We start from the raw sequence: 20,883 nt of genomic DNA on the forward strand, positions 1-20,883 counted from the left end.
TTGTTTTTCCTTGAGAATAATGGCATGAAAAATATACTGCACCTTAAAGGATATACCGGTATTACTTTTCATTTTCAGAGGCCTGACTTTGATTTTCGAAAAGTTAAATTTTGTTGTAGCTGAATGGAATTCCAACTGCTGGTCTTTGATATGTTGGGCAAGTAATTGAACTAAAAAACGACGAAAACACAAAATATGGGAAAATTAAAATTAAATATTCTCGGGTACGACTTTTTTTTTTTATTAATCTAAGTGTAAGCTAGCGGCTAATGCATAGCGTTAAAAATTCTTGTGTGATGAATTTAGCATTGCAGGCCATATTTAAGTCTAACATAATTCTCAATCTAACATAATTTAAGTCTAACATACTTCTCAACCAAGGCCGTCGTCATAAAACATTACCAATGTGCGGAAACATTAATAACTTTAATTTTCATTTTAAATGTCCATTAACGAGGCATGTACAGTAAGTATTGTTGCTCTTCGTGTACTTAAATAATTATATAATCATTAACGCGTTGATTAATGTTTTATATGACCTTCCTATATATGTCTATTTGTATTACATACTAGTACTTGTATCTAGGTTATGGATTAACAAGCTAAATCTGACATTACCCTATTTCTGCCAGCCAAAGGAAATATACCAGAATCTTAAAGAACACAATAGGAATTAAAAAAAAAAAAAAAAACAAGATTGAAATTGGTCCAACACAAAGAAATATCTTCTTAACCCACTCTCACTGATAAGTTTAAAAGGATATATCATATAAGTTGACAAAAAATATTTATGTAATTGACTTTGGTCGATCGCAAAAAAGGCGAATTTGACCTCTTTAGGTCATAAAGAACTCGAAAAGAAAGGAAGGAGGGGGGGTATAGGGCTTATTGGATTAACAATGTCAGGTCAGCAACAGAGAAAGGCGAAATAAAATAACAGGGTCAGGAATATTTGATTTCATCGGTTTCATTTCATTATTGCGACTGGACACCATCATGGCCAGTTTTCTTGGTGTTTTGTACTTGCTGGTGGTTATCCAAGGTAACGAAAATACCTTTGACTTTTTTTTTTTTAATTTTCTTTAAAAAATCTAGTTAGATTTGAATAATTGAATCAAATTGAATTTAATCCATCTAACAAAAAAAATTACATAAAAAAGATAAATATTTATAAATTTAAAAAAAACCTTTATATTAGGAGCATTCAATTTCTTTCTCTGTATGGTTTTTAGTATTATTTAGAGATCGATACAGGTTCTCCGTGGTTGATATCAGCCAAAATTTTATAATTTTTACTTCATACACATTTAAAGAAAAGTGAATTCTTCATAAATTCTATCATTTAAAAAAAAATTATTTTTTGAAAACTTTTTTTTTTTCTTTTGCATTTTCATTTAAAGTATTAATGTAAAATGACTTGAAATTATTTTTAATGAGGCCGAGTACAGTTCCAGTACGCAGGACTTTGCACATTTTTAATTATTTTCATGCAGCCGTAGGTGCAAAGTTAAAACTTTTTTTCGGAATTTGGTTTCTATACAAAATAACAATAATATATAACGTTTAATAATAAAAATGGGATTTTATGAATTTGACAGGGTAAAATGCTAAAATGGCACCTACGCGTCATCGTTTACAAGTACTAGACAGTATTTTTGACTAAGCATAACGTTGAAAAAAAATACGATCAGCTCATCTATTCGAGACGGCGATGAATTTTAAAAATAAATATTTACCAACATAGAGAAACATATTAGCATTCTTGAAAAATTATTTCTTAAAAAAATAATTTTATCAGCCAATCTATGCCACAATATGCCACTGTTTTGTTTGTTTGTTTGTTTGTTGTTTTTTTTTTGGGGGGGGGGGGCAACTTCGACATTTTCTTCAGACAAACCACGAGGTGATCATTTTTTCGAATTTCACCATGCATTTTGTGAATTTCACATTTTTACAATAGTTTTCATGTACTTGAAAGAAAAAGAAACCTCCAGGCAAAAAATACCAAAAACATGGGAGAAACTTGAAAGAAAAAAAATTCATCGAATTCCCATAGTGCCCCATAGTAACAAGTGTTAACTTTCGAGACGACCCCCTATAAAATCGGGGGCTGGTAAATAAATAATTTTTTGATGTTAAAATAATTGGCATAGCAAGAAAACTAAGTATTAGAAAGACTTTACAGATCTTGTGCAATTTGGTTAGATTTGAATAATATAATTTTATTTGAGCAACAATAAATAACCAAGTCCGTAGATATATGCAATAAATTCAAGAAAGAATCTTATTTATGATGTTTGTACCTTTTTAAATTTTCAATATGTGTTCTAATGTTCTAATGCCTGAGATAATTGCTGGCTGAAAATTATTTTGTTTTGTTAGTTTCCTATTTATACAGTGGTTTTTTTTTTTTATCTTTCTCTAGCCATATAAAGCTTCCGATAATACATGTACATGTACATTACACCGTTTAAGATGTTAAATTAAGCAAAAGCAAACAGCCTACGATGTAATATGTAAACAAATATCTATGGTGAATGATCAAAATCATGACTTTCTATTTTTTGTCCATTTTGTTCTAAGCGCAAAAATTGTGAGAGAAAAAAAACGCTAAAAAAAAATCCAAATCGCTAATTGAACAATTAAGACGACAATTGATAGGCAAGTTTAGCGTTTTTACAGATCAAAACAAAAACAACGTAGATGCAAGCTAGTATCCTTTTTCTTGAGTCGACTCGTTATCAATTTTTCAGGGTACAAGTACAATCGACCCCCCCCCCCTTCGGAATCCATATCCTCATGCTCAGCATGTTTGTACGTTGGATCTTTGAGTGATCTACATGTAACATGTTAAAAGCCGAAACAACAGAAACAACAAAAATAAACGTTAACCACACTCAAACAAACAAACAAACAAACAAACAAACGAATAGACAAAGCAAGCAAATAAAAAAAACACAAAAGAAACAGTAAAAGAAGAAAGCAATCGATCATTTTCAAAAACTACCTTTGTTCCCAGGGCTGATCTTTTCACTTCTATTTCTAATTTTTTTAGGAAGCTACGCTACTGTGTTCTACACGCCCAATGCGTACAGCTACCACACCGTCAGTAGGTACGGCATCACCTGCGCCGGCAAGAGCTACGTCACTTTCAAAGTGCGAGCCTGCAATGACGCACATTTGGCCTTGATGACGTATGACCGTGACAGCGGTCCTCTGTACGAGATCGTAATAGGCGGCTGGGGTAATGGACAATGCTGTCTGCGTAAATCCAAGCAAGGGTCCTGTTATAGAACCTACAGGGGCAGCGTGTTGAACTGTGGCTCCTACCAGTACTTCTGGGTCAGCTGGGGTGGTTCCGTGATCCGTCTGGGGAGAGGCACCACCTACGGTTCGAACACTCTCATGTCTCTGTCGGACTCTTCCATAAGAGTCAACTACATCGCTGTCAGCACGGGATGGGGTTCGACTGGCTACTGGGAGTTCTATAACCCTCCAGGTTAGAATGTTACATTAAGTACACTGTACTATATAAGTCGTAACGTTATACTATACTCTGTCCCGAGTTTTTGCTTCCAACACTTTTTGCTTGATATTTCAATAATAGTAAATACCTTTGTGCTCAAACTACGTTCATCCACTAATATGAAAAATGTCCAGATTATCTGTTTTGAAACGCCCCCTCTACCGCTTCAGGTTTCAATACACATCCAAAAATTGAAAGTCTGCGGAGATTTTGCATTGCATCAGCCATTAATAGGCCCGGATGATAATGTTAAAAAATTGCGCGATGCACATGTATTCCGAGTGTATTCCGAAAAGAGAAAAGATGTAAATATTTCCCATTACAAATCTCCGTAAGAAAATTGTTTTCGTTCCTGTGAAATTTTATGAGTGAAAAGGGATAATTATTCAATGAAGATATCTTGAATATAATTGTATTCCCTTTGACATCGATTTCAATTGTATTTCTTTCACAGGTATGTGTATTTTGATCAAAAATCCTCAAAAATTGATGGAAGCATTAACTTGGGACAGACTATAGTATATATCAGAAAAATTCACTCAAAGTTCTTGTTCTTGCCCCCACATAGTTTGCCTCCTAAAATTGTGACGTTTCTTTGCGATCGCCAGTAATGACAATTTACTTGTTTAGCATTTATCCGGGGCCTATAGAGCTTATCCATAGAGAAATAAACAAATATTACTAGTATTCCTTACACATAAAGATTTACATTTTCCAGTGTCTTTGAGATGAAACTGCGAATCGATTTTAATGTAAATGTATATTTCCAATACATTTCATCAATGAATTTTTAAAAATGTAATCGTACAATTACTGAAAATTATGTAAATATAAGCAATAAGGAAAACATTCTTTGAATATCATGAGCTGATTGGGCGTGATCAAATCTATCATAAAGCCCTTTGGTTTTTATTTGAATTGATCACTTCCGGTTGTATTTGATCACCTAAGACTAGTAATACTCAAAGAATGATTTTTAACGATGAATTGATGTATTGATGCTCTACGAAATACGCGGTTTCAATCAAAAAAACTTTTAAAAAAATCAAATACATGTAGACTAATACAGTGAAACCAAACTATATAAAGGTGTGAACAATAAATTTGTTGTTTAAGTTCACGGTGGATGGTCCAGTTGGTCTGGATACGGATCGTGCTCCAAGTCCTGTGGTTCCGGGTCCCAGTCCCGGAGTCGTAGCTGTAATAACCCCTCCCCAGCTTACGGCGGTAACTCCTGCTCGGGGTCCTCTTCCTCTTCCCGGAGCTGTAACACACACAGTTGTCCTAGTGAGTATCCTTAATCAAACATTAAAATACTTTCGTCTGTGGTTCATGCTAGTATGAAGGCCTGTATCATAATGTACGAGTAAAGCAATACTTACTAAAATGCTTTCGGCCATGGCCAGTAAGTATGTGGACAATACAATTCCATACTTTTTAGTGCAATATTTTTTTTTAATATTTACTAGCTAGGAAATGATCGTCCACATAGTTTGTTTTTTTTCCAAATATCTCACCTCTACGTAAAGACACGATAAAAACAAGTGTTAAGCCAAACATTTTAATTTGATAAATCATGTCGCGAAATAATTTCTTACTTAGTGATGATTTTGATTCGTCGTTCCAGTTCACGGCGGATGGTCCAGTTGGTCCGGATACGGGTCGTGCTCCAAGTCCTGTGGTTCTGGGTCCCAGTCCCGAAGTCGTAGCTGTAATAACCCCTCCCCAGCTTACGGCGGTAACTCCTGCTCGGGGTCCTCTACCTCCACCCGGAGCTGTAACACACACAACTGTCCTAGTGAGTACATGTATTATTTAGTTAATAACACATTGAACTGTTTTTCGTCTGTGGTTCATGCTGGTATGAAGGTATCATAATGTACGAGTAAAACAATACTATAGTCTGTCTCAAGTTATTGCTTCCATCCCTTTTTGATGATTTTTGATAAAAATACACATACCTGTGAAAGAAGTTGAGTTGAAATTAATGAAATGGAAAGTTTCCAGGCCAAGATATCTTCATTGACAAATTATAATTCCTTTTCACTCATAAAATTTCACAGGAATGAAAACAAATTTCTTACGGATATTTATAATGGGAAATGTTTACATGTACATCTTTTCTCTATTCGGAAGTACTCGGGACACATCGCGCAATTTTTCAACGTTATCATCCGGGCTTATTAATGGCTGATGCAATGCAAAATCCTCGAAGACTTTCTGTTTTTTGGGTGTGTATTGAAACCTGAAGCGGTAGAGGGGGCGTTTCAAAACAGAAAATCTGAACATTTTTCATATTAGTGGATAAACGTAGTTTGAGCACAAAGATATTTACTATTATTGAAATATCAAGCGAAAAGTGGTGGAAGCAAAAACTCGGGACAGAGTATAACTGATATGCTTTCGGCCATGGCCAGTAAGTATGTGGACAATACAATTCTATACTTCTTAGTGCAATATTTTTTATATTTATTATCTAGGAAATGATCGTCCACATAGTTTTTCCCCAAATATCTTACCTCTTAGTAAAGACACGATAAAAACTAATATCTTTACTCCTGCTAAATTGTAAGAAAATCATTGTCTAACAGCAGTCACGTGGAGGCTATGTATAATTCCATACAGTCACAGTCAGTAGAAAATATTACCCCTTTGAGCATTATGACGTCATTTTAGTGCATTATGACGTCAGGTTTCTTGAAACTTGTAATATTCTTAAGGATGACGTTTACTCAGAATGAAAAAAAATTCCACTGATGATAATGAAAAACCAACTATTGTGTGTTATAGACCTTACATGGAAGTGTTATTCTTCACTTTCAAAAAAGTAGGTCAATGACCTACTTTTTGAGTTAATGGCCATTGAATATTTTTGGAAAATTTAAGAAAAATCCATAAAAAAATTACACTATGATTGAGATTTTCTTAATTGTGAAAATAATACAAATTGCTTAACTCTTTAACAATGAAATACAGTTTATGAATGGTAGTGACATTAAATGGATACAAAACATTAAGTTTTCATTCAAAATTTTTATAGATATTCTAGTCCGAATTTCCTCTATCAGTTTTTAAATTACTACCCATTTTTGATTCAATATAACAAAAAACTGAATGATGATAACGCTAAAACATTTATAGTATAAAACTAAATATTTACATTCTACTGTGTTTTTCCATTAAATTCCGTGATGTTTAAATGCATCTAAATGCAACACCTATTCACTGCGTATGAATTTACGAGTAATTTACATAAGTAGTTCTCAAACACTGATTTCTATGTTATCAGTTAAAAAATGTATTTCATGAATGTTGTCAAAACACCATGTTTTATAATTATTCAACAAAAAAGTTGACTTTATTGTTAAAAGCAACATTTCAAGAGTTATTTATCATGGATTATATTTTCATGCTCGTCGATCTCATCTCAACAGTCTATGTGAAAACCTGTTTAAACCGGTTTTACAAAACAGCTGTTCTTGCTGTTACTTATTCACTCCCTTCGTGATCTGCACTTTATATCGATTTATTTAAGTAAACAATTGATTTCATCAGTAAGGGAATGTAAATATAAGCATTAAATGATTTATTTTTGCCGTCGTCGTGTCAATATCTGCCGTCAGGTGAGCAGACAAATTATCATAACGCGCTAACGCGCGTTATTCAATTTGTCTGCTCACCTGACGGCAGTTATTGACACGACGACGTCAAAAATAAGTCATTCAATGCTATAGTATATTGACCTTTCTCTGCTGGCATAAAATTTATATGAGGTCAATGATCAAAATGTTGAGATATGGTGTCTTTAATCATTTTTGAGCATTTTTCAATATTTTTGTAGTGTGTGCCATACGATTATCTAAATGAAAAAGCAAGATAAAACCAACAGAAAATATGCAAAATTATGTTGACTACCACATAAAATCTTAACTTTAAAAATTATAATACTACCAAAAATATTTCAGTGGAAAACAAAATCTTGAAAATTTAATCCGAATTTCCTCTGTTTTGCTAAAAGTCAAACTTTGTCAGAGCCTTATTCCATAATTAAGTAAACATATCGATTGTTATGTCAATAATAATTCATTTCATAAATACTTTTTGTATTTAAAACAAATTCATCTCATGAAATTGAACTTTTTAACAATCCGGATTTGAGAACTCAAACCCTGAGTAAACAACGTCCTTAAGAAATAAAGTACGAGTTATCGTGAATGTTGCAGAATAACCTCCGAGGTTAAGAAATGTTGTTTTGAAATATGTTAGCCGAGGCTTTTATATTTCAAACAACATTTCGAGACCGAGGAGGTTATCCTGCAACATTCACAAAAACAGGAACTTTATTTCTATTCTACTAACAGCTCAGTATATCTACAGTTCGTTTATCCTATAACGTTAGAGAGACGATCTAGGTCATTTTGACGGCTGTTCCGTGTAATCCCAACGGTTTTGTTATAAAATTTACATGTGTATCGATCACATGCAGACGACAGAATTTTTTAATACTCTTCACTTATTCATAAAATATCTTTGAGTTTTAATCTTAATATTTTAAGGGCAATTTAATACGATTAATATGCAAATGGTGTGACCGTTGGACCGAGCGCAGATTTAACACAGTGCAGTTTTGTAGAACAACATTTATTTGAAACGTACGAAGTATGATTCGCCTGGTTGCTTAACTAAACGTCGCGTGCTCAGTCTACATTATGACGTCATGTTTCAGACGTAAAACGTACACGTTTTGTCTTCGGAAATAGCCGAAGAGAGTTTTGTTATTCCGAACTTTTATTTCTTCTTTCATTAATTGTTTATCAATCTAATTCATATAAATGCCGAGGTAATAAAATTTAAAACTTTATTCAGTATCTATAAGATCAGTTCTTTGGTGTTAATGTTTTTATTTTCCATCTGATATAATTTGATAAGACATACACAGAACTAGTCGTGTTTCTTGATTGAAGCTCTATTGAAACTTATCTTGTGTCGTCTTTTATTTCTTTCAATTCAAATTACCTTCTATTGAGACACTGGAACATTTTAATCGAGTTTATGGGCAATAAACCTCGATAAGTACCAGTCAATCAATGATCGAACTTACTTTTAAAAAACAAAATGGCTGCCAATATGGCGGCGCCCAGTGCTGGAAGAAAATTTTTTTGGCCTTAGTACTCCTGAATCAACTTTCATTTTTCACTGATTTTCTTATATATACGTGTTACCATTAATCCTCGCTTCACAGGCGGGCTTCGCCCGCCTCTCGCTGCGCTCGGTAATATGTAAAGGGTGTGACCGTTGGACCGAGCGCAGATTTAACACAGTGCAGTTTGATTTTTGTAGAACAAAATTTATTTGAAACGCACACAGTAGGGGTGCTTTCCATTTAACCGGCATCGCTGGATTTGCCGGTGTTGCCTTCGTTGCCGATTGCTGGAACGCGCGTCGCCGGCAAGCAATTGTGGCAACGCAATATACCGTTTCCGATTAGGAAACAATATGGCGTCGAGGTTATCATATTCTACAAAACCAGTATTTCTTAAAGTACAATTTGTCTGACTACATTGAAATACTTTAAAACTGCAAATAGCCAAAATATCTTGATCAAATTTTAAGATAAGTGTCAGTTTTAAGCTGCAATCGTCATCGTTTGATCATTGTGACGTTGCCAACCGTTCCATTAACGTCACTGTTTCCCGATAATGTCGCCGGCGAGGCAATGTTAATGGAAAGCGCCCTAGGATCCGTCTGGTTGCCTACTCAAATCATCAGCCAAAGTTAAACCAAACATCGCGTGCTCAGTCTACATTATGACGTCATGTTACAGACGTAAAACGTACACGTTTTGTCTTCGGAAATAACCGATGACAGTTACGTTATTCCAAACTTTTTTTTATTTGTTCTTTCATTGTTTATCAATGTAATTCATATCAATGCCGCGGTAATAAAATTGAATACTTTATTCAGTATCTAAAAGATCAGTTCCTTGATGTTAATGTTTTTATTTTCCATCTGATAATTTGATAAGACATACATAGAACTAGTCGTATTTCTTGATTGAAGCACCACTAAAACTTATCTGGTGTCCTCTTTTATTTTTTTTTTTTAATTCAAATTACCTTTTATTGAAACACTGGAAAATTTTAACCGAGTTTAGGGACAATAAACATCGATAAGTACCGGTCAATCAATGATCGAACTTACTTTTTAAAAACAAAATGGCTGCCAATATGGCGGCGCCCCGGGCTGGAAGAAATTTTTTTGGCCTTAGTACCCCTGATTCAACTTTCATTTTTCACTGATTTTCTTATATATATGTGTTACCATTAATCCTCGCTTCGCAAGGCGGGCTTCGCCCGCCTCTCGCTGCGCTCGATAATATGTAAACGGTGTGACCGTTGGACCGAGCGCATATATAACACACTGCAGTTTGATTTTTGTAGATCAAAATTTATTTGAAACGCACACAGTAGGATCCGCCTGGTTGTCTACTCAAATCATTAGCTAAAGTTTAAGTAAACGTCGCGTGTTCAGTCTACAATATGACGTCATGTTTCAGACGTAAAAGGTACACGTTTTGTCTTTAAGAAATGAACTCAATGTCTACCCAAGTTATACTCGTATAACCTGGGTTGGGGCAATTTACGCTTTATAATCCGCGAAGCGGATTATAAAAAAGCGTAAATTGCTCCAACCCAGGTTATACGAGTATAACTTGAGAAGACATTGAGTTCATTCCTTATAATTTAATTTTCTGGAATTTGCTGTACATATTGAGTCCGTTTTACTTTTAAAAATGATATAAATCTGTTCAAAATTCAAACGTAACGTCAAGTGAATTAGTACGTTGGTGCATTGTGACGTGTCATGTGACGTGCAAACCAGGTTATACAAATTTAACTAAATTTTTCTATCCAATCAAATGCCGCGTTACAACCAGAATTAAATTATTCGGAAATAGCCGAAGAGAGTAACGTTATTCCGAACTTTTTTTAAATTTCTTCTTTCATTGTTTATCAATTTAATTCATATAAATAACGCGGTAATTAAATCGAATACTTTATTCAGTATCTAAAAGTTCAGTTCTGTAATGTTTTATTTTCCATCTGATAATTTGATAAGATATACGTAGAACTATAGTCGTGTTTCTTGATTGAAGCACTTTTGAAGCTTATCTGGTGTCCTCTTTTATTTCTTTTAATTCAAATTACCTTTTATTAAAACACTAGAAAATTTTAATCAAGTTTAGGGGCAATAAACCTCGATAAGTACCAGTCAATCAATGATCGAACTAACTTTTTAAAAACAAAATGGCTGCCAATATGGCGGCGCCCAGGGCTGGAAGAAAATTTTTTTGGCCTTAATACCCCTGATTCAACTTTCATTTTTCACTGATTTTCTTATATATACGTGTTACCATTAATCCTCGCTTCGCGAGGCGGGCTTCGCCCGCCTCTCGCTGCGCTCGGTAATATGTTTTACGGTGTGACCGTTGGGGCGAGCGCAAAAGGAGTCACACATAGATCTGTCATCATTGTTAAATGCAACCCGTGGACTTAACCAAACCAAAAAACTTTGGCTTTGTCTCGAAAACTTTTACCACCGCAAGGAACCGGAAGATATCAAACTTTTATTCCAATGGTCCCTTACTAGGTTTATACACTTAAACAAAAAACTACCACTGAGCATTAATAAAATGTTAAACAGACTTATTAGAATATTTTGATAAACACAAAGCCGGTTTTTTTAATTTTTTTATCTCTTCTTTACCTTTTAATAATGATCATTAAAATCAATAAATTGTGTGTCTGTGTTATTTCTCATTTTGTTCCTTGTTGTTACCGGTGTTTTAATTTTCCTCTTTGACATCAATTTTGTTTTTAATCTTTTTAATTTTTGTACGCTATATAAGCGTTGTAGACATGTACCCTCCGCCTTTTTTTAGTGTGTGATATCCAATATTATTGAAAGGTTTGACCACATATGCAACTATAACAAATACATGTAGATATTTTAACAGTTTCATTTTTTTCTTTTATTTATTCATTACAAAATGACGTGGCTACACGTAGATCTAATAATGATTAGACTTTTCTTTTTTAATAATTTTTTGTCACCTACCTAACGTATACAATGATTGGATCAATGTGACAATAAATTTAGCATGGAACTTGCATGTGTACTTACTGAGCAAAAAAAAATCATCAAAACAAAACTAATCAGCCAAAGAGTCCCCGTTAATAGTGAGCGCAGTATCAGTATTAACGGTGACTCCCTACTGTGTACTTCCTACACGTTACATTCGGTACAGATGCTTGATCCACCTCTAAATGAATCGCGGGAATATATAAAACACGAGATGAATGTGACGTCATACTTAACTTTTTGCGCTCGACAGTTTTCGTAAATTGTCGGACAAATTCGGGGAAGGAAATGACGTCATAGGTACAGTTTTTACGTAAGCATATGTGTTGTTTACTTTAAATGTTTTTAAAAGGATTTTTTATTGTTAAATGAAAATGATGTATGCGATTTACAGGTAAGAATTTTCCTTAGAAACGCTTCCTGTTCCGCCAAGTTGCTATGCACCGCAAAGGATCACTGGGATAGTAGAACGTTTTCACGTGGCCTCATAAAATTTTCTTTGAACAATATGCAGACTTCAACTCGAATTTCCTCCGTTCGTACACGTTGTCTATGGAGCTCGCTACGCGAGCGGCGCTTCGCGCCGCCTCGCTGCGCTCGCTATTACTACTACACGTTACATATTTTATGTAAAAACACGCAGTGAAAATGTGCTGGAGAGGTCCTAGTAACAGCCGCATTGATCTCTTAAAAATTAACATTTTAGACAACACATTGTTTTGACTGGAACTAACACGTGAAATTGACTTGGTTTTAAAACTTTTTACGGTTAGAAGTTGTACTTTCATGATCATTGGGAGACAAATAGGTATTTCTGATCTGATAATTTACTGATGACGTTCGTGGTATATTGGAGAATAATGCGGCATCTCTTTGATCTCGGCAATAACTGTAGTAGAATATAATAAAAGATTGATTTTCATTGTTTTATTTACTTTTTTATCATTAAGAAAAGACAGTCGGTAAGATATAATCATTTCATGGTTTGTAGTTGACCTAATATGGGTTATACATGGTCAGTAAATTCCATATGGGGATACGAGCTCTGCTCTGGCCCAATATTGATTTTACTGACTATGTATAAACCATATTAGGTCAACTACAGACCATGTAACTAATAGTGTTACGCGAAACATTTTTATTTGATAAATCATGTCGTGAAATAATTTCTTACTTAGTGATGATTTTGATTCGTCGTTTCAGTTCACGGTGGATGGTCCAGTTGGTCTGGATACGGATCGTGCTCCAAGTCCTGTGGTTCCGGATCCCAGTCCCGGAGTCGTAGCTGTAATAACCCCTCCCCAGCTTACGGCGGTAACTCCTGCTCGGGGTCCTCTACCTCCTCTCAGAGCTGTAACACACATAACTGTCCAAGTGAGTATCCTTAACCAAACATTAAAATGCTTTCGTCTGTGGTTCATGCTAGTATGAAGGCCGGTATCAAAATGTACGAGTAATATGTTTTACGGTGCTACCGTTCTGGCGAGCGCAGCAAGAATTACACATACTGTACCTTGCATCATTGTCAACTTATATAGTTTTATTTAGGTATCAACGAACGTCAAATAATTTTTGAGAGAGTATTGCTCTACAATAAGTATGCCAAATGTACTAATTTTAATGGTTATGATATATACAGCGCAACCCCCTACCCAGAGAGAGAGAGAGAGAGAGAGAGAGAGAGAGAGAGAGAGAGAGAGAGAGAGAGAGAGAGAGAGAGAGCCAATCTAATTAAAATTAGACGTTCTGAATCCGCTACCGCTTCTCAAAGAAGCGGTAGCGGATTCATAACGTCTAATTTTAATTAGATTGAGAGAGAGCGAGCCCGGTACCTGTTTGTAGGTGTGTAATTTCCCACTTTTATTTAATGGTATGACTATATGCAATATCTACATAATTTTTTTTACCTGTTTATTTTTTCATTTTATTCCTTTTTATTTAGTTCAAAATGTCCTATTGTTTATTTCCTCCCTACTCATATATCCTTACCTGCCTACTGCACGGTACATGCATGCACAATTACTTTAAAAATGGATCGACATGACAGTAAAGTATGGCCCTTGCTAGTTTATATATATATAAATTCTCTATATTAAAAAAAGATTAAAAACAAATCATATGTCAATGAGGCAGGTATCGCAGACTATACTGAAATAGCCAGTACACTCATTACAGATGTTTGATCCACCTCTAAATTTTTCGCGGGAAATATAGCGCGAGTGCACTGTGACGTCATCCATGACTTTGTTCGTCTTTGTTTACGTTTCTCGACTCAATCCGAAGGTATGGAAGCATGTAACAAATCTTTTGAGTCTCGCCAAAGCATATGCGGTACTTAAAACATGTCTTCAAACTTTAAGTCACCGTAAATTACGAGTTAAAAGTCGGCCATTTTTGGCATAGCACCACGGGTGTAAACATTAGAGAGCATTATGGGACGTAGACAAAAAAATTTGTTTGATGAACTGTAGGTTTAGCTGGTTCTTTTTCACGCGCACACTGGTTCTTAGAGCTCGCTTCGCTAGCCGGCGCTGCGCGCCGGCGAGCTGCGCTCGCTATAACAATACAAACTGATAAGCTTTCGGCCATGGACAGTAAGTATGTGGACAATACAATTCTATACTTTTTAGTGCAATATTTGTTTATATTTATAATCTAGGAAATGATCGTCCACATAGTTTTTTCCCCAAATACCTCACCTCTGAGTAAAGACACGATAGAAACAAGTGTTAAGCCAAACATTTTTATTTGATAAATTTTGTCGCGAAAAAAATTCGTAATTAGTGATGAGTTTTATTCTTCGTTCCAGTTCACGGTGGATGGTCCAGTTGGTCTGGATATGGATCGTGCTCCAAGTCCTGTGGTTCCGGGTCCCAGTCCCGGAGTCGTAGCTGTAATAACCCCTCCCCGGCTTACGGCGGTAACTCCTGCTCGGGGTCCTCTACCTCCACCCAGAGCTGTAATACACATAACTGTCCAAGTGAGTATCCTTTAGTTAATAACACATTCAAATGTTTTTCGTATGTTGTTCATGCTGGTATGAAGGTATTAATCATAAACAACTTTAAAAAATAAAATAAGTGATATACTTTCGGCCAGTAAGTATTTAACTTGTGATCCTTCTTTCAACAATGTACAACGCGTCTCAGTAATTAAAAACAGAGTTGTTGGTTTTTTTTTAAATCTGAATTTGCAAAGGTTTAGATTTATACATTTTTACATGTTCTACCGGATGACAAATGAGTGACAAGAAGTCCACCGTACTTTCAGTTGACGGCGGCTGGTCCACTTGGAGCGGTTATGGATCATGTTCCAAAACTTGTGGAACGGGAACGCAGTCCCGAAGTCGCACCTGCACCAACCCCGCCCCGGCCTACAATGGACTGAGCTGCTCTGGATCAGCGACCAGTTCACAAAACTGCAACACTCACAACTGTCCAAGTATAAATATAACTGTTCAATTGTCTGTTAAAACAATGTGTCGTAAGAGATGTAAATTTCCTTATATTTCACTTCTTTTTTGGAATCAGAATTGACTACATGTAGTTATATCTGTGAAATCGTCATTTTAATTACTTTTTAAAACACGTTATGTATAACCAAGATGGTAACATATTGTATAAGGAATAATGGAATGGCTAGGAATTTTGTCGGGGATCCAACAAAACTTCGTAATATATTCTTGATTCGCTTTATCTGTATTCTTACTAATTAAGTTTTAATGTAAAACCGAGGGTCTGTCAATTCTTTTGGAAATCAAATTGAACGAATTTTATCTTTTATTGTATGTCACAGTTGACGGTCAGTGGGCAACTTGGGGGTCCTGGACAACATGCTCGGTCACGTGCGGTGGTGGCTCTCAGTCGCGTACGCGCACGTGTACCAACCCTGCACCACAATACAATGGGAGTCCATGTCCAAATTCCGCTTCATCAACCCAAGCCTGCAATACTCACCATTGCCCGAGTAAGTGTGATCATTTTTTATGGAATAATTCTAAAAACACCTTCATCCCACGTCCATTATGTAATGATGTTCGCATTTCCTTACAGTCGATGGGGGGTTGAGCAGCTGGGGCTCCTGGGGCACGTGCACCGTCACGTGCGGAGGAGGAACACAGGATAGGCTGAGGACATGTACAAACCCCGCCCCACAGTACGGCGGGGCGCTGTGTGTCGGAGCAACGACGAACACCCAGGACTGCAATACGCAAGTCTGCATCAGTACGTGCACTATAATTACACACCCTTTTCTTTGAATACGTGTTCAGTATATAAGCGTAATTTTCGATATTTGATTCATACACAAAAGTACATACATGTACGAACGTGTGCTTTATGAATAAATAAATATTATCTTTGAACAAGATGTTTGAAAAAAGAAATTCCTCAAGTGTGTTATTTTCGCTCCCCGTCTGTAAAGTAAAATGAAGGTGAATCTTGTAGTTTTAATTTTTTTTAATATGAAATCAATGTTTCTTACAAAAATATCTTGTGAGAACGGCGAGAGTTCTACGGTGTTTTAACTTTGTACATAATATGTTGACTGATTTGAACGGTAATCTTTTTTTCACAAGGATTTCAAAAGTTTAAATATTAATGTACAAAGCTACATTTACATGTAATGTACCCATACATAATTACACGTTTGTTTTATTCGGAATTATCTGGAAAAAAAAAAACCCACTGGCATGATACATGGAAACATGTACTTGAATTTCTGTTTAATTTTTTTACAATAGTCACAAGGATGTTTGAAAAATAATCAGTTTAAGGGTGGTTAATTAAGTAGCCATCAGATCTACCTTTAAATATTTTACGAAAGAAGATGGGTGGATAAGGCGTGTAAAATGCCCATACGCGGTCGGACAGGCTACTGAAAAATTAAAGTATCAATAAATCTGATGGGTTTTTTCAAAAATGATTTAAAACAATATATATTTAACGAATCATTGATTTTTAACCTGTAGGTATGTTCAATACTTAGAATATGTTGACTCAAATAGGCGTATACGTATCAAAACCTGCAAATACTGTCATTTTTTAGAACTTCAAGACATTTTCTTTTATAGAGTGGGTCTGTGCTCCATATTTTTCTCATAATCTAATTAAGGTCTATTGGAAAACAAACCGATTTCAATCAACAAAAACGTGGAGAGATGACCCACTATACATTAAAAATATCATTTTGTATCCCAACAATTGAACGTTTTGAAAAAATAATACAAGTCCGGTAGTTCGTGGCTTTAGTCACACATAATATTTAAAAAGCCCACTTTCTTGTGTCTGAAATGGCTCAGTGGTTAGAGTCCCTGGCATAAGCTAACCTTATATATCTAGGGCTTTTATGTTACGGGTTCAATACCACCAAAATTCCGATAATATTTTTTTTTCTTTTTCTTTTTTTGTTAAATATATTAAAAACTGACTATAGTTAGAAATTTTGCTTTTGCAAAGTTGTATTATAATATATTTGAATAGATTTAATTTGGGAAAAATAAAAACAAAATTGTATTTCACTACTAAACCGAATGGGCATTTGCGCCATCTTATTCCCCCATCTTCTTTATAGTCATAAACCATCATTTTGTAAGAAAAATTCTAAATACGTGTATTATATTAGCTATAAAGTTCAAAAATATTTTCCTTTGTCATTATGTAAAGCTCTATCTCCTTCTAAGGGAGATAACCAAAGTCTAAAAATGGCCATGGTCCTCCAACCCTCATAAAATTTCATCTTGAAAATTTTCCGACACAGTTGACGGGGCGTGGAGTTCGTGGTCAGGGTATGGTCTGTGCTCAGTGTCATGCGGGGGAGGCAAGCAATCCCGATCCCGAACCTGTACTAACCCGAAACCCGCCAACGGTGGACTGGACTGTCCCGGGGGTGCCAGCGAGCTCACGGACTGCAACGTGGACGTCTGTCCCACCGTACCGGCAGGACAGTATCAACAGGTAGGTGTAAATCATGTGCATTAACTCAACAGGTATAACTTGTTTATGACACAACAAGTAAACAATGCGTTTTAACCCAATATGTAAAACATGTCTATAGATGCGTTTAGTTTTCACCTTTTTAACTTAAGAAAAATAAAACCCCGCGCAGATAAACTGTGTTTCATCACATGTTCAGCATGTTTATCATGAATTCTACTACAGTTATTACCGAGATCAAAGAAATGCCGCGGACATTATTCTCCAATATACCACGAACGTCATCAGTAAATTATCAGATCAGAAATACCTATTTGTCTCGCACTGATCATGGAAGTACAACTTCAAACCGTAAAAAGTTTTAAAACCATGTCAATTTCACGTGTTAGTTCCAGTCAAAACAATGTGTATTGCCTCAATTTTTTATTTTAAAGAGATCAATGCGGCTGTTCCTAGGACATCCCTACCACATTTTAACTACGTGTTTTTTTTACATAAAATATATAACGTGTAGTAGTAATACTCGTATTAAATTGCCCTTAAAATATTAGGAATGTGATTCAAAGATGTTTTATAAATAAGTCTGAAGAGTATTAAAATCCTAAGAAAAAGCCTGTCGTCTGCATGTGATTCCTTTGATCGATAGACATGTAAACATTACCAGCAAAACCGTTGGGGTTACACGGAAGAGCCGTCAAAATGACCTAGATCGTCTCTCTATAAGATAAACGATCTGGAGAAATACTGTTAGTAGAATAGAAATAAAGTTCTTGTTTTCGTGAATGTTGCAGGATAACCTCCTCGGTCTCGAAATGTTGTTCGAAATATAAAAGCCGAGGCGTTAGCCGAGGCTTTTATATTTCAAAACAACATTTCTTGACCTCGGAGGTTATTCTGCAACATTCACGAAAACTCGTACTTTATTTCTTAATTTCATTACAAAAGGTATACGATGTATTACAATACAGTGGACTTATCATGTATTCATACCAACAGATATATCATGTATTACAATACAACAGACATATCATGTATTTCATTGCCACCAGTATGTCTGTTTTACAATACATCATGCATATCATATAAAGTATATCTCAATACAGAGGATATGATAGAAATGTGTTTTATTACAGTACAAAATGGTCTATAATGTGTTTCTTTGCAAAGTCATAATTGCTTCATTTTAATCAAAAGTTGCTAAAGTATATAAATTGTATTTCATCTCAATAATTATAACGGTATCATATCATTATTAAAACAGGCTTATCATGTGTTTCACTTCAACAAGTGTATCGTTGGTTTCATCACAACAGACACGATGTTTTGTAATTTTCATTTCAAAAGCTTTATATGTTGAATACGTTCTCACAACAGGATAGCGTGTACTAGAATTCCGTCTTATAACTCATGACTGTATGTATAAAGACAGCGTTAATATTCATACTCTATCAAACATCATATTCCAGTAATCGCATGCAACGAAAATAAACCAAAAAGGTGTTAATTCAGAGTTCTCGTTTTAACATAAATTTAAAGTTAATAAGAAAACACAAAGGCTCAATTATTTCTAAGATGTTTTAAAAATACAAGTGCTTCATTGCAACAATATACATGTACATGTATTTAACATGCTTTGTGATACGTGTATGAATAGGGGAAGGTATTTTATAATTGTGGCGCCGAATTTGATCAGACGGGGGTGGTTTGAACCGGATAAGACTTGAAATGAAGGTATTCTTAGATGTTTCCAATTATTCTTCAATCTGATAAATTATATAATTGTCACTTATTTGATTAACTGTATGACACAAAGAAATTATGACAGATGACAGGTCATTATCATGATCATAATTATAGCTTCTAAATAGGTCAGGACTTTGTTTCAATTATCGATATGTACATGTATTTTTCAGCTTTGTCCGGCTGGGTGGTTCACGTGCGAGACTGGAGGAATCACGTGCATTGACGAAGCCTTCCAGTGCGACTGCTCAAAGGACTGCGACGACGGAAGTGACGAGGATGCCACCTATGCCAGTTGTACAGTGACTCAGATGGCGAGTTGCAAAAGTAGTGGAGGTACGCAATATTGTTATTTACAATTTGAAAAGAAAATGTTTGCCACTTTAAGTAAACTTTCAGATTTGCATCTAGAAATGTACACTTACCAACTTCCGGATATTCTTGGGTTCTGTTTTTACTCTGATTCACTCATATATTTTTTTTCACAGGTCACATGACCCTTTCTATCATGGCAGCGATGCTTCCGGTATTAGGCATGGTCCTGCTTCAGATAATTATCTGAGGAATTTAACAATTAAACTTAGCATGTAAAGGTTTAGGACTATTGGTTCCAAAAAGAATTGAAATCGGTCTATTATTTTTAAAACAATGTAATTCATATTTATCTAATCTTTATTCATTTTTTTTCATGATTATTTTAGTTGGCCCCTTTTGGGTTTTTGATCTTCAAGTTATAACTTAACATCAATACCTTGTCATAAAGAAAAAAAATCTCTTCACAAATTTGAAAATCGATGGACTATTATTACTTTATCTGAAATTTTTTTTTTATATTTTTATAGTTCTTTATAGTATTGAATGTGTCATTTCAAAATCATCGTAAATTTGGTCGTGGTCAAAGAAATTTATTAATTATAAGTATTCAGCTCAGAGCTCTGTGGGCTTATTTGTTAATAAAATTTCTAAATACTTATCGCCCAACTACTTTGTAGTGTTGCCTTTGCAATATATGTTTTTCACTTCAATATATAAAAGACAAATGGCTTTGTCCATGGCTACCATATTACATGTATTTCTCAATAAAAAAAATATATGCTTGCGGTTGGTTTTCATTCTGTATTTTTTCTTAGAGATATTTTCTATTTGAACTTTTCAAAGTTGTTCAAGCTTATCCAATATAGGAAATATAATAAACAGGAAATATAACACAAGAAAACAATATCATAGTTTTTTTAATTAGTTATGGATTATAATAACTGGGGAATAACTCGTGGGTAATGTAAAGTTAATATTCAAAAGACCATTACTTTGAATTATTTAGATAAGTAAATACTACATCGTACGCTACATTAAGGTAACTCACCTTTCTTATAGACACCAAACAGCACATAAAGTCCGACCAATATTCTCACCTCATAATACTCAAACGAATAATTCCTTAAATAAAGCTTAAATATCCTAATAAATGTTTGATTGAGTTTTAAAATGCTTGGTTGTTCAGGTGACGTTAGAAACTGGCGCATTTATACACGTACCATGATA

At 34.9% G+C, this 20,883-nt stretch overlaps 1 protein-coding gene across 3 annotated transcripts; it reads left to right on the plus strand.

Moving 5' to 3' along the window:
• The first annotated feature begins 885 nt into the window (after positions 1–885).
• LOC128160168 (coadhesin-like) lies at positions 886–20,441 on the plus strand. 3 transcript variants are annotated; one of them, XM_052823441.1, is made up of 12 exons: positions 886–1,042; positions 3,056–3,499; positions 4,643–4,813; positions 5,154–5,324; positions 12,872–13,042; positions 14,478–14,648; positions 14,939–15,109; positions 15,464–15,634; positions 15,721–15,891; positions 17,426–17,622; positions 19,515–19,677; positions 19,830–20,441. In XM_052823441.1, the coding sequence occupies exons 1-12, from the start codon at positions 997–999 to the stop codon at positions 19,901–19,903; spliced, it is 2,121 nt and encodes a 706-aa protein (XP_052679401.1). In that variant the 5' UTR covers positions 886–996; the 3' UTR covers positions 19,904–20,441. The 3 variants fall into 3 exon arrangements, with proteins under 3 accessions (XP_052679401.1, XP_052679402.1, XP_052679403.1); XM_052823442.1 differs by lacking the exon at positions 5,154–5,324; XM_052823443.1 differs by lacking the exons at positions 4,643–4,813; positions 5,154–5,324.
• The last annotated feature ends 442 nt before the right edge of the window (positions 20,442–20,883 follow it).

Source organism: Crassostrea angulata, chromosome 8 (assembly GCF_025612915.1).
Source record: "Crassostrea angulata isolate pt1a10 chromosome 8, ASM2561291v2, whole genome shotgun sequence".
NCBI classification, from domain to species: domain Eukaryota; kingdom Metazoa; phylum Mollusca; class Bivalvia; order Ostreida; family Ostreidae; genus Magallana; species Magallana angulata.